This window comes from Brachyhypopomus gauderio, chromosome 4, assembly GCF_052324685.1.
Source record: "Brachyhypopomus gauderio isolate BG-103 chromosome 4, BGAUD_0.2, whole genome shotgun sequence".
In the NCBI taxonomy this organism is placed as follows: domain Eukaryota; kingdom Metazoa; phylum Chordata; class Actinopteri; order Gymnotiformes; family Hypopomidae; genus Brachyhypopomus; species Brachyhypopomus gauderio.
The window spans coordinates 14912325-14924909 of NC_135214.1; the positions used below are offsets into that span (position 1 = coordinate 14912325).

General features: G+C 40.9%; 1 protein-coding gene across 3 annotated transcripts in view; it reads left to right on the top strand.

The window, feature by feature from the left end:
• spegb (striated muscle enriched protein kinase b) overlaps nt 1-12585 on the top strand; it is a 74510-nt gene that overhangs the window by 17973 nt on the left and 43952 nt on the right. The window contains exons 2-5 of one of the 3 annotated variants that reach the window (XM_077002511.1): nt 4198-4240; nt 5728-5757; nt 6127-6225; nt 8921-9041. In XM_077002511.1, coding sequence (XP_076858626.1) covers nt 4198-4240; nt 5728-5757; nt 6127-6225; nt 8921-9041 — 293 coding nt within the window. Of the gene's footprint in view, nt 1-4197; nt 4241-5722; nt 5758-6126; nt 6226-8920; nt 9042-12585 lie in introns of all 3 variants that reach the window. The other 2 variants (XM_077002512.1, XM_077002510.1) reach the window with 2 other exon arrangements.

Below are 12585 nucleotides of genomic sequence, written 5' to 3' on the forward strand. Positions count from 1 at the left end.
ATAGTGCTGATTTAAAGGGTTTTTTTAAACCAGGGTTTGAATTATGCTTGAATCCATCAGCTTTAATGAAGATGGTATAATTTTGACATGTTCATGTGCTGAGAATGAGCTAATTGAGAATAGCTATTTATCTTCACATGAACATAACTTTCTTTTGTTTATGTTTTGCAATATGTGTACGTCACTGGTATTTAAACATAAAGGTCTTTTAATAAGTATTTTGTTTAGTTATGCAGTGATTCAACACGACTCTTCACTAATGATTTAGTTCAAAATTGTGGGATGAGAAAGTGAGCAGCAACCCCCCACGAAGTAAAAAATAAATATACATATAAATATACATAATAATAAATATATTACATAAGTATGTATAAATATAAGATAAATATATTATCCAATATAAAAACTGAGACAGTGGGATCAAATAAAGCCACTTTGTCATTGGCCACAGCTGAAGGACAGTGGTTTTCCTCCTGAGCAGCTATTGTTGAGAATGTCATTGACATTTCGCAGGTGAGGAGACGTGAGGACAGGACGTGTAACCCTTCCCTCTCCAGGCTGATAGAAATTAGCGCAAGGAGGAAGAAAGGAGTGGAGTGTGGGTGTGGAGGAGAGGGGAGGAGAGGGGAGGAGAGGAGAGGGGGATGGGTGAAAGGGAGAGATTATTGGATCTTTCGTCTGCAGATGGTAGCATACAGGTGGAGAAGACTGAGGCGCAGGCAGGGATGAATAGAGCCAGTTCGTTTGCAGCTTTTAAACCAAAAAGTTAGGATACATATTCTTATCACATTTGGTAGAGTAAAGGATATTTCTTGTGTCCATTTGGTATTTAGTAGTATAGCTCCCTGATTTGATCGATATTGACATTTTTGGTCTGTTAATCAGCTCATAAAGCCATAAGCCTGATCAAACTCAGAAGAGATAATGAAGATGATGCCCAGATAATCTCTGCGTATTGCCGGAGGGATGGGTCTGGTGTGATACGAATGCCCAGCCTCAACCACAATGAACAAACAACACTGGGTGACTGCGGGGGATGTGATCTTCAAGGTGTGAAGTGATTCACTTGCTGCATGGCAGCTGTGTGTGAGGAGAGTTGGATGAGGTGAGAATGAAAACCCACTCACCCAGGGCTGATAAAAGCCAAGTTACACCAGAGATCAGGCAGTCAGAACCAGGCGAGGGGCCCATTGCGCCTCCCATCAATGCAGAACTGGGGACAAAGATTAGTTAACAAGTGTCCATGGGCCAAGATGATCCATCAAAGTTGTTACACCTCCTGTTCACAGTGGGGTTTGTTTTTTCACTACGGTTGGCTTTAGTGCGGCCTGTTATTAGAGCTCTCCAAGGTGCTGACTGTTTTGAGGTTGGGTTTTTCAAAAGTGTCACTGCATATCAACCCAGGGTCATGCACCCTTCTTTAACATGTACGAAGGTCTAATTACCTGAACCATTTAAAACCCAATTCATGCTGGTGTGCTATCAACTAAATACATATATCAGGAGTTTATTATTCTGTTTGTTGGTCATGCCCAATATCACCCAGGCTATTGATTTTTCAGCTCTAGCCCAAAGCTAATTACCTTTGCACAATTTATTTGGATCACACCCTATTTATCTGTTGTTGTTCTTTTCACATTTGGTTCATCTTGGCTGAGCCCCCTCTCGGCCCCAAGGGGGTGGTAGTCTATTTTGTTTTTTAAATTGCATTTGTGTGGAAGGAGCAAATTAGCAAATGCTGTTTGCTTTTTTTTCTTGCACTACTTTCCTGGATTCGGCCATGTGGCTGAACGTCAGTGGTGCAGAGTGGCCACGGCCTGTTTACTCAAGTCTGATGCAAGAAGTGTGAGGGTGGCGCGGCTTGGCCTGGCCCAGATGGAGGGCTGGGGCTCAGAGTCCAGCCCGCCTAGCCGTCTTTGGCTGCTCTCGCCGGATGACTGTCGGCTCGGAAAATGCAGCAGGGCGGGCCTCGTTTGTTCCATGATCACCGCAGGGTTCAGAATATCCTGGGACGTGGGAGCCTTCACATTATTCCACAAAACAGAGGCAGGTCATTGAAATCATGGCCACGTCTGAGGCCTCACCCCCGCCGCCCCTCACACCACAAGCCCATTGATCTAGATGAGGGTTCGGTTTCCCAGTTACGGGAAAGCGCGGCGTATAGTCCAGTGGATAAATGGTGAGCAATTCTGAGATGATCTATAAATTGATGAGTTATGAGTTTGCTTGCTGCTTCCCACTGATCCCAGTGACGGTTCAAGAGTTTTGAGATTATTGTGAAAATTCTGTTCAAAATAAACATCCTTCAACATTTTTTCCTTGAATATTTTGGAGGGGCAGGTATTCCATATGATTCACTGCGCACAAAGCACCTAAAAATGAAGTTTGAAAAATCTTAAGTGATAAAAAATCATTTAGGTGCTCGATTAGACTAGCTAAATATTTGACTATTGCATGCAACAGTAGCATCCTAAAACTGAGATGCAAGGTTCAATTACTCAGAGGCAGAGAAGAATAAACCAGCGCTGCTCAATTTCCATCGAGGAAAATGTCTGAAAGGCCTCTGTAATTGCACTCTTAATATGATACCATAATCTGACTCAGTATCACTTGCCATTCCTCCTGAATATGGCATGTCGACTTTGTTCTCAGTGTACTAATCGAGGCACCAGAAGACTCACTCATATATTAATGCTACCAGTTGCCCTCCTGAGAGCTACTTGGTTTTTTTGGTATTGTTTTGTTTTTTGTTTTTTTTTTTTTTTTCTATCATCATCCTAAAAAATGCCTAACGTGGGAGTTAATGACAAATTAACTGGCAAAATATCTGCATGAAACATTCAGAGGTTTTTGAAAGCTCATAAATGGTGGGCTAGCAGCGGTCCCAGCGTAGCGCAGCTGGCCGGACTGAATCAGTGAGTCTTTACACCCACAGTGTGGGTTTCTGGTCAGTGACAAAAGCCAAGTGAACCAACACGATTGAGGGCAAATATTTAAAGACCTCCCAATGACCACAGGTAGGCAGAGTAATCTGGAGTTTTATTTTTGTTGTTGTGTTGGAGGTTGTTGGGTGGAGGTGTCTCTCTTGTGCTTAGGTTCCTCATGTTCCCCCTTTTGTGCTCCTGCACAAGCCCTACAGCTCCTCCCACACGTCTCCGTCACAGTGACGCACGTTAGCCATGTCTGCACCATGTTGTCAGGAGCAGAGCAGAGATCTCTGCTGCCCCAGCCGTTCTTTGGCTGTGACTACTGAACCAGAAGGATGCAGAAGCACACGCGCTCTCCCTGTGTTCCTGGAGCCCCAGTGTTACCTCCTTTACTGTCCCACCATTGGCAGGTTGAATTAGAATGGTGCAAATAAATAACATTTAAAAATCAGCAATCCAAATGAAGGTGAAATAAAGTGTAGTACGTAGGCAAATGAAATATCACAACGCAGGTTCCCACACTTTGACCTTTACCCAGACAGGATAAGAAATAAGATCAATCTAAACACATTCAGATCAGCATTTGATTATTTTGGTCTATGTCAGAGCATGGGGACAGAGCCTCCCGCTACACAAGCCCATTGCTCCATTAACTACTCTTGCTCCATCCTTCACAATATCAGCAGTTGTCCAGATTGGGCAGGAAGATCTTGAATCCCCCCTGTGCAATCTCACCACCTTCTGTGCCCTCCAACATTTAGTGTATAAATTTTACTGTCTGTTCAGAATATTCTGGAACATAAGTAATGTAGCTAACTATAGTGCTATCTTTAAAAAAACAAACAAAAACAACCCCTGATTTATCAGCATTTTAGTCACCTAGTTTCAGATTATAATCTAGGCTATCAGAACAAAGACACCTGAAAAACTGGTGCATGAGGGGACCAGGTTGAAAAGAACTGCCATAGTAGTCATAGTAACAGGGATGTGTGGTCTCATTTTCATTCTCACTATTCTCGACTGGTATGAGTTGTCCAGTCTCTCTCTGGGTGTGTGTGTGTGTGTGTGTATGTGTGTGTGTGTGTGTGTGTGTGTGTGTGTGTGTGTGTGTGTGTGTGTGTGTGTGTGTGTGTGTGTAAGAGAGAGAGAGAGTGAGTGAATGAGTAAAAGAGAGAGAAAGAGGTCTGGGGACTGTTAACCTGTTTTGCAGATCATATTCTTGAACTATGTGCATACACTGAAATGCTTTTTCTCTCTCTCTCTATTTCAGAAAACTGGGCACTCTAACCGAACGTTTGGCCGGTTCACCCATGGTGTGTTTGGTTTTATAGATAACAGGTTACTACAAAAGAGATTTTCCAATCACACTCTCGAAGTCTGTCAGTTATTGTAGTGTGTGGTCTGTGATTAAGACTAAGGATGCATTCAAGCTGGAACATCCAAAATTCTGTATTATTCTGTTCATAAACGTACTTTGATTATTTATTGATATTTCATGTCTCATTTGTCCATTACAGTTATTGGATATCATGAACGGGTGTTGAAGAAGTAAATTAAGACATATGCTTCATTTAGTGGAGCATTCAGATTTGTGAGTCTCCATCCCTCACATATCTGATTCTCATTTAACAATGTCCATGAAATCTAATTCAGCACACGTATAATCATTTTTTTGTTGTTCTTTTAACAGCATTCATATATCAACAATTCAGTAGATGAGTCCATACCCACCATGTTCCTAACCACATTACAGAAGGGAAGAGCAAATGTCATTTGTGCATCTGTCTAGAAGAGGTCATAGAGACTAGAGCATGGAGAGTCTTCTTCCACACTTCACAACTGTTTCATTTACACATATCTTCAAACTATACTATATGAAATCTGACACCGTGAAGAACACGATATTTTACCATTACACCATCATTGTCCTGCTTCTCCATATTCTGTTCTGACACATCCTGCATAGGTGTTTATAAGCCATTATTGTTACAGCATGCTAATGAAGATAATATTAATATTCAGATTAGGTGCTTAGGTAATTTAGAATAAGTGCCTACTACTCACAGTATATCTAAATTCCCTGGCATCCTTAATCTTACTGCTGACCAGACTGTGTTGATGTGGTCTTATGAACTGTTGAATGACATGATAGATGCTTTAAATATTAATAATAAACCTGTTTTTGGTTCGACAGAATTACCAAATGTCATTTTCATTATGGTTGTATGACATTTTATTATTAATGTTAATGCTGGTTGGTTATGCATGAGTGCGGATAAAATACAGGTAGTCATGCAAAGCCAATTTACTGATTATTTGTCAGCTGTCTGAAAAGGGTCTAATTAAGAGGGAACTGACAATACCTCAATTTATTTGATAAATGTTAGCCCACATAATTTCTGCATTAATAATGCCTGACTATTTTGCATGGAAACGGTTCATGCAAGTTAATGCATTTCTCAGTTGCTTTCATTTCAAGTGATGAGCAGACTTTGTGCCTGTACTAAACTGTAAACATCCATGTTAAATAATTCATCAGGAAGAGATACATTAATTTAGGACTAAAACAAGAGTTCACGGCAAACAGTTCAAAATAAAGTATAGTAGTGCAAAGTTACAGTATGTACCCTATTTCTTCTTTTACAAGAAGGGGGGGGGGGGGTGCTGGTGGGTAGATCCCTGATCAGCACTTCCTACCAATGGATGGGGTTGTGTGACTAATTGACTCTGGGTAGGATTGGTTTCTATAGTAACGGTGCTTTCCTGTTTTCCTCTCCCCTTTGCCACTATGGAAGCGAAGTATTTCGCTCATGTAGGAAACAGAGTTATGGTAATGGGTCTTTCTCTCTATGGAAATATTGCAGTTTTCTTCCTCTCTAACCTCTCATTCCTCTCCCACCCCTGTTCATCTCGTGTTGTCATCTCGCTACTCTGCGCCCCACGAGAGGTCACCTTTTCTTCTCCTACTTCTCCCATTTAGCCATTTTGTTGTAATTACTTGATAATCCCAAATTGTGTAATCTGTACATGAGATTATTTGGCAGTAACACAAAAGGTGACCTCAGATAGTTGTGTTGACCTGCTTGAGTTCCGTGCGCTCATTCTCTTTGCTCAAGCCACCCTCCATCCCGACTGCCATCATCCCATCGCCGTGGTCGCCTTTCGGTTTGGCCCTGACGGCCTCGCTTCTCACCCGCAGACTCTGAAACCACGGAGGACGAAGCAGGCGATCCTCAGATGGAAACCAAAGAAGGAGACAGAGGCGCGCCAGACGAGACCTCTCGGCGCGTTACTCCAGGTAGACACTCTCTCTCCTCTCACACACACACACACACACACACACACACACACACACACACACACACACACACACACACACACACACAGCACAGTACTGATCCATTTACCTGCAATGTACACAGACATAAATGACCTGTGTATCTAGGGCAAGATCTTCATGGTTTTTTACTTTTATATTCACCCAGTGAGAGAAAATCAATGCCATTTATTTTTGGAGAGGTGCAGTTCTGTGGTTAGTGTGACTATTTATGCACTGGTAAATTCATTTTGTCACATCAGTTATTTGTTGATGGTGTATCTCTTAGCTAGACAGATAGTATCTTTTGTACAAGAAAGCAAAACTCATGAATAATTTTCCCTCTTAATTAGGATTTCTGTGGCTCAATTAATCTGCTCAATACAGCGCTCTTAAATTGACCCTTAAAAACCTTAGCCAGTTCATTAAGTTCTGTCTGAGATCATCTGATAATGTTTCATCAGTTTTGACACACACTCACCAACCATTTTATCCAAAACCCCTGCCTGGGCCCCTACACTCTCAGGTGACTTCATTAGGTATGTGTATTTTATATATTCATTTTATGTATGTACAGAGTAGCTTGCTTGTGGGTTTGCACAATTGGTTGGTTGTCCCAAACACTATTCATTTGTGGTTTAGTTAACAACTGTTACAGAAACCAACCATCGATAAAATATTAGAGGATGGTTATCATCTTAATCTTTACCTCAACAAAGAATATTATATGCAGACTTAATAGCTGCCAAGAAATCTATTCTTAAATCATGGTTTGAGCAAATGGGAATTTAAAAACAACAGTATTATTATAATGTTCAATAGCGAGGATTAACAAAACCAACCCCAGAAAAATGTAATTCTCGACAGATATTTTGAAAAAAACTCTTAGCTCTAGTGTAACAAAGAAATGAGACTTTATGAGAAATTTATGCTATAAATTTAACCTGTAGTGATATGATGTGGGTCTTTGGCTTATATATTTCTTCCTTGATGTCTACTCTTCATTTTACTTTGTTTAACATTTTATTATAGTGCAGATATGTATAGAACATCATATTCACAAAAATGCACCCAGTTCCTTAAATCCTAGCATGTTCACATTTGACTTCAAAGATCTTCGTGTTGTTTATTTGAACAATGTTATTTTTGACAGAAAACATGGGATGTCTGTGTGTGTGCATGTGTGTGCATGTGTGTGCGTGTGTGTGTGTGTGTATGTGTGTGTGTTTGCGTGTGTCTGTGTGTTTGCAAAGAGAAGTTTATTCCTGTTATTCTGTTCAGGCAATTTGCAGAAACTCAGCAGTGGCTCTTTCTGCTGTCATTATGAATTATGACAGAGCTGTCCCAGTGGGCCCTGGGGTGAGAGGGTGGGAGTAGATTTGGGATTATCTTCACATGTTGGAAATATATTTCCATTTCTTACATCAGAGAATGGCTGAAAAAAAGAAAATAGGATTTCTAAATCCAACCTCTAGGTAATGAAAATGAAGAAATACAATCCAAATAAAGATACAAGCCACACGTCCAAACCGTCTCTTTAATATTCTTTTACGTCTTCGTCTAGACTAGCCCTTCGTCATCGCGGCTGTTTTGTCGCGAGATTACGTCCTGTCCATAAACAGTGTGGACCGATGAAAGGTGCATTGTTTCCCCACCATCTAACACCCACTGCTGTGAAACCCTCTGAGGCCTGTCTAGATAATGAATGTCCACATTCCAGAAGCAAATAAATAAATAAATATATAAATCAAAAGAATAAACACGTCAAGGATATGGAGGAGCACATGGTGCCGTGTGAAGAAGCACATATCCGATTGATTTGATGGCTTACGAAGCCCTGCTCGTGGATGGGTGGGTGGAGGCTGGTGTCAGTGAAGCTGATGGATGTTTGCTGTTCATTTTGCCTGCATCTAGCTGTGTCTGCCCACGAGTGTGGAGCAGGCTCTGATAAAGACGGAGTTTGTTGAGGGCAGCCTATATGTCACAGAGCTGCTGGGAGTATCGTGCGAATAGCCACCATCTCCTTCCCTTTGTTTTACCTCATACATGTTATTTACACAGCCCGGATTTTTGCTGATGCATAACAAGGCTTAATCCTGTAGAATTGTTTCCATCTCAAAATCATTTGTAAGCCATACTGGATTTTTACCAGGCTGCCTGTGTCATAAGGGCAGGGGATGATTCTGTAGGTGAGCTTAATCTGAAGTGATATGCAGAGCATCAGATTAGAACCGTCATAGCTAGAATTGATCGTTCATACACATTTAATCTTCAGACTTTTGGAATTTACCGCTGTATTCTCCAAATGATGAAAGGCTTAAGTTAGAGAACCTCTATGAAAGACATTTAATCTCATAGAACAAACTCTCCTCGGTGTCAGTTATTTTAGATGCCTTTGTACATGATAGACAGATGTGATAGGCTCATGCTTTCCACTGTGAATGATGTCAGAGACATTAGAGAACCATTCAACAGCGATTAGATTCACTTATCTCAAGAATAGGACTTCATGGGAGTACTTGGTTCATGTATATTTGTCTATAGCTGTGGAATTCTGTGTCGTGGCCAAGATGCATTCTTGATGAGGATTATTTCCAAGAGAATATTTACCCTATGCATGTTAAACCTATGACTTTGTGTGCTTTTTGTTTCTCCAATGGTTCTAATGGTTCTTCAGGTGAACGGATGATGGACGTGGCACCAGATGCGAGCGGCCACTGGGCATCTGGAGAAAACACGGTGGTGGAGAAAGAGGCGCTGTCCCTGGGATCGAGAGCACCAGGGCTGCAGCCCGCCAGGCAAGCCACCGGCCGGGAGCCGACGGCCCCCCAGATCAGACACCTTGGGGTGGAGCCACTGATCCGAGCATCACGCGCCAATCTGTCCCGGCCAGTGTGGGGGTCCGAGGAAAGTGTGTCTTTAGCTAGTGATTACTACGGTAGCACGTTCAGCCTCTATAGAGGAAGGACTTTTTCTATTCCTCTGTAAGTAAAACACATTCCCAAGCTCGAATAATAAACAAACAAAAGAAAAGATACCAACCCCAGCAGACTCAGTCCACAGCATAAACACATAAAACCAATAACAAAAAAAACCTCACATCAAATCCATACACAGCCCTGCGTCCAGTTCTGGTGCTCTCGCTCTAACATGGCACTGTGTGTGTGTGTGTGTGTGTGTGTGCTGAGGAGGCGTAGCAGAGCCCGAGGTGTGATCGCCCTCGCCTTACTCTCAGAGCGGGGAGTAGCGCCCCTCTGAGGCCCATTACATCACAGCAGGGCTGACATGAGCCACTATGAGTGGGCTTTCTGTGTTTGGACCGGGTTCAGTTCAGCCCACAGCACGAGGGCCGCTGGAGCTGCCAGAACTGTTACAATTAGATGTGACTCACTCGCAGCTGGATATTCGGTAAACCGAAACAATGACATGCCGGAGCAAGTGGATGATGGCATGGAGTCCAAAGCCCAGCAGTATATATATATATATATATATATATATATATACATATATACATATGTTATATATATATATATATATATATATATATATATATATATATATATATATATATATATATATATATATATATATATATATATATATACTGCTGGGCTTTGGACTCCATGCCATCATCCACTTGCTCCGGCATGTCATTGTTTCGGCATGTCATTGTTTTGATATTTTGTCAAATCATTTTTGATGATTTGACAAAATATTAGCTTCATTGCTCTGCTATCCACTTAAAATGCACTTAAAACAAATCAAAAGATCTTTGAGCATATCTTCTGGTTCAGTCACTACTTTTCTGTGGCACCCACAGCCATGTTGGAGCGAGGCCTGACTGCACCCAGCACCAGCTAGGGTCTCTCTCCCCAAAGACATGCCCACGAATTCCACAACACAGCTTTCATTTAAATCAAACGTCATTTACCAGCCATCTGCCCACGAATGATAATTCATTAGAAAACTCCCAATTTCATCACAGTACATTCACATCCAGTGCTTCTAATATTACAGCACAGTCTGGTATTTCCACGTGGTCTGGTGTTTAGATCTTAGCACTTTAGCTTCCATCTTGCGCTCATCCATTGTTTTTTGTATTTTTTTCGTTCTCCATCCCTTAGCTTGTGATTTCACTTCTCATCTGTCCATTTGTCCGATGTTCTGTCAGTGGACTGCATGGGCCGAGCACGGAAGTGAATTGGTGATGGCGAACCAGCACTGTTCCTGAAACTGAGGGCATCTTAACGGCGTGGGCCTGGTGATGCGGGCACAGGGCACTGCCATAATGCAGTCATTACTGCTCTTATTTATTAATGGCCTGGCCTTTAAAATGACCAGCCAATAATCGTATGCCAGATCAGTGTTACGTAACGTAGTGTCAGACGTTCAGTCAGAACACTGCTCTTCGTGTACAGCTCTGGATTTCTGACGGCTGAACTGGTGAACGCTATGGTTTAGTAAGGCTATTATAGCCTTTCAGTTTCACAATAAGTGGTACAGAGGTCATCATTAAAATAAGAAATTCATGCAATGTTTGTACATATTTCATGGTCATACCGTCACACCCATGCCTGTCCTCAGGATTGCAATAACCTTTAGAAACAAAAGAATGCGACATGTTTGTTTTCATCCGTCTATACAGTAGCTTAGAACACAGACAGATCTGATTTCATTCTTCTATAAAGTCTAAACATCAATAAATTAGATGAACTAGGTTTATTGATTACACCACCTCCCCTGCCCATAATTACTGCCTTCTTTGTGCCTCATCTAGATTTATTTTCCTTTAGTTCATACTTTCCTTTGACCCCCATTGTCCATAAACAAATTATTTTGTATTTTTCTTTTAAAAATATTATTGTTTTTTAAATTTTAACCCACCCAACAATGGATGCAAAAACAAAGGCTTGGTGTTGCTGGTGTAATTATGATTTGCATCTCATTGCTTGTGTGAGGTGCCTTTGAGCCTTTTGGGTTCTCGCTGGTTTCTGTGCATGTTGGGTTTGAAGACCAATTTCAGCATGCACCCTTGCATGAACCTTTCCTCAAATTTAATAATTTTAAGAAATGTAAGCATTTAAGAGAGACATATTCATACCCAGTTGCTTTCAACTAATGCAAATCAATATAGTATATTAGTATGTGGTTCAAATTATGCCTCTCATTTTATATAACAATCTTTTGATCTTAACCAAGAAAGCACAAAACCATCACGGTACATAAAAATTGCCACATTTTTAATCCATTGAAATTGTACGCTAAGTCGCTGTACCAGTGTAAATTTGTTCATTTGAAATAAAATTTTTAATTGTAGAAACAATTCTTGGTAATTTATGGCTATTTCATTGTCCATCATTTTACGCAGTGGTACTGTAGTGTATAATTCATTTAAATGTATTTAAAAGTATTCTTCATAGAATGCAAATCCAAGGCATCAAGGTCTAACTACTGAATTTTCATAATGTACTAACATCACCCACTATTAAGTAACATCTTTTAGTTTTTCCCTTCCGTGCATGGCTATGTTCAGTTGCATGACAGTGCTTGGGTGATGTTCGCGCAGTGTTCTACACTGGATACCCCACACTGAAGTTAAGTCTGACTGTCTGGAGGGTGGGTAAGAATTCCAAACAGTAAAAAAATGTATCTCAGCAGTCAAGAGACTGCAGTTCAGTCTAAACAGCAGCGATCATTATGGATGTTTCCTGGTGCACCCCTCCCTTACTACACTCTGTTTGATGACTCAGGATGAATATTCTTATGCTCTTTCTAAATGATTATTTCCGCCCCAGCTCCAAGTGACTTGTGACTTAACTCTGTGGTTATCCAGTGGTACATGGTGGTCTAGTCCAGTGTTTTTGGAAGGCATAGGCTAGTAGGCACTGTTTAATTTGGCTTCACCTAACCTACACACCTAGTTGTATTGTACAGTCATCTTGATTTGGTTCTACTGTGATGATGGGTAAATCATTTTTTTGGTGACACAGTAAAACCTGGTCTTGACTGTCACCCCAAGACCAGTGTGAAGCATTTCTATTTCTTTCATGTTTTGAACATCCCCTCACAGTATTTAGTAAGTTTTGCCAGCAACCTTAATACATAAGTAAATACGTAGACTTTAGTAAGTAGATATAGAACACTCTTGTCATATCTTTTATTGTTTCTTTATCCCTCTCATAATTGGAAAAGTTTTCTATTCTTCAGGTCATAGACACAAATCAGAGCATTTTTAATCAAGAAAAAAATACATGGCGAAATAGAAATACACAAAAACATAGATACAATTGAAAGAGACACACAAGCATCTGCAAATTCCTGCTCACTTGCATTCTGTGGTCG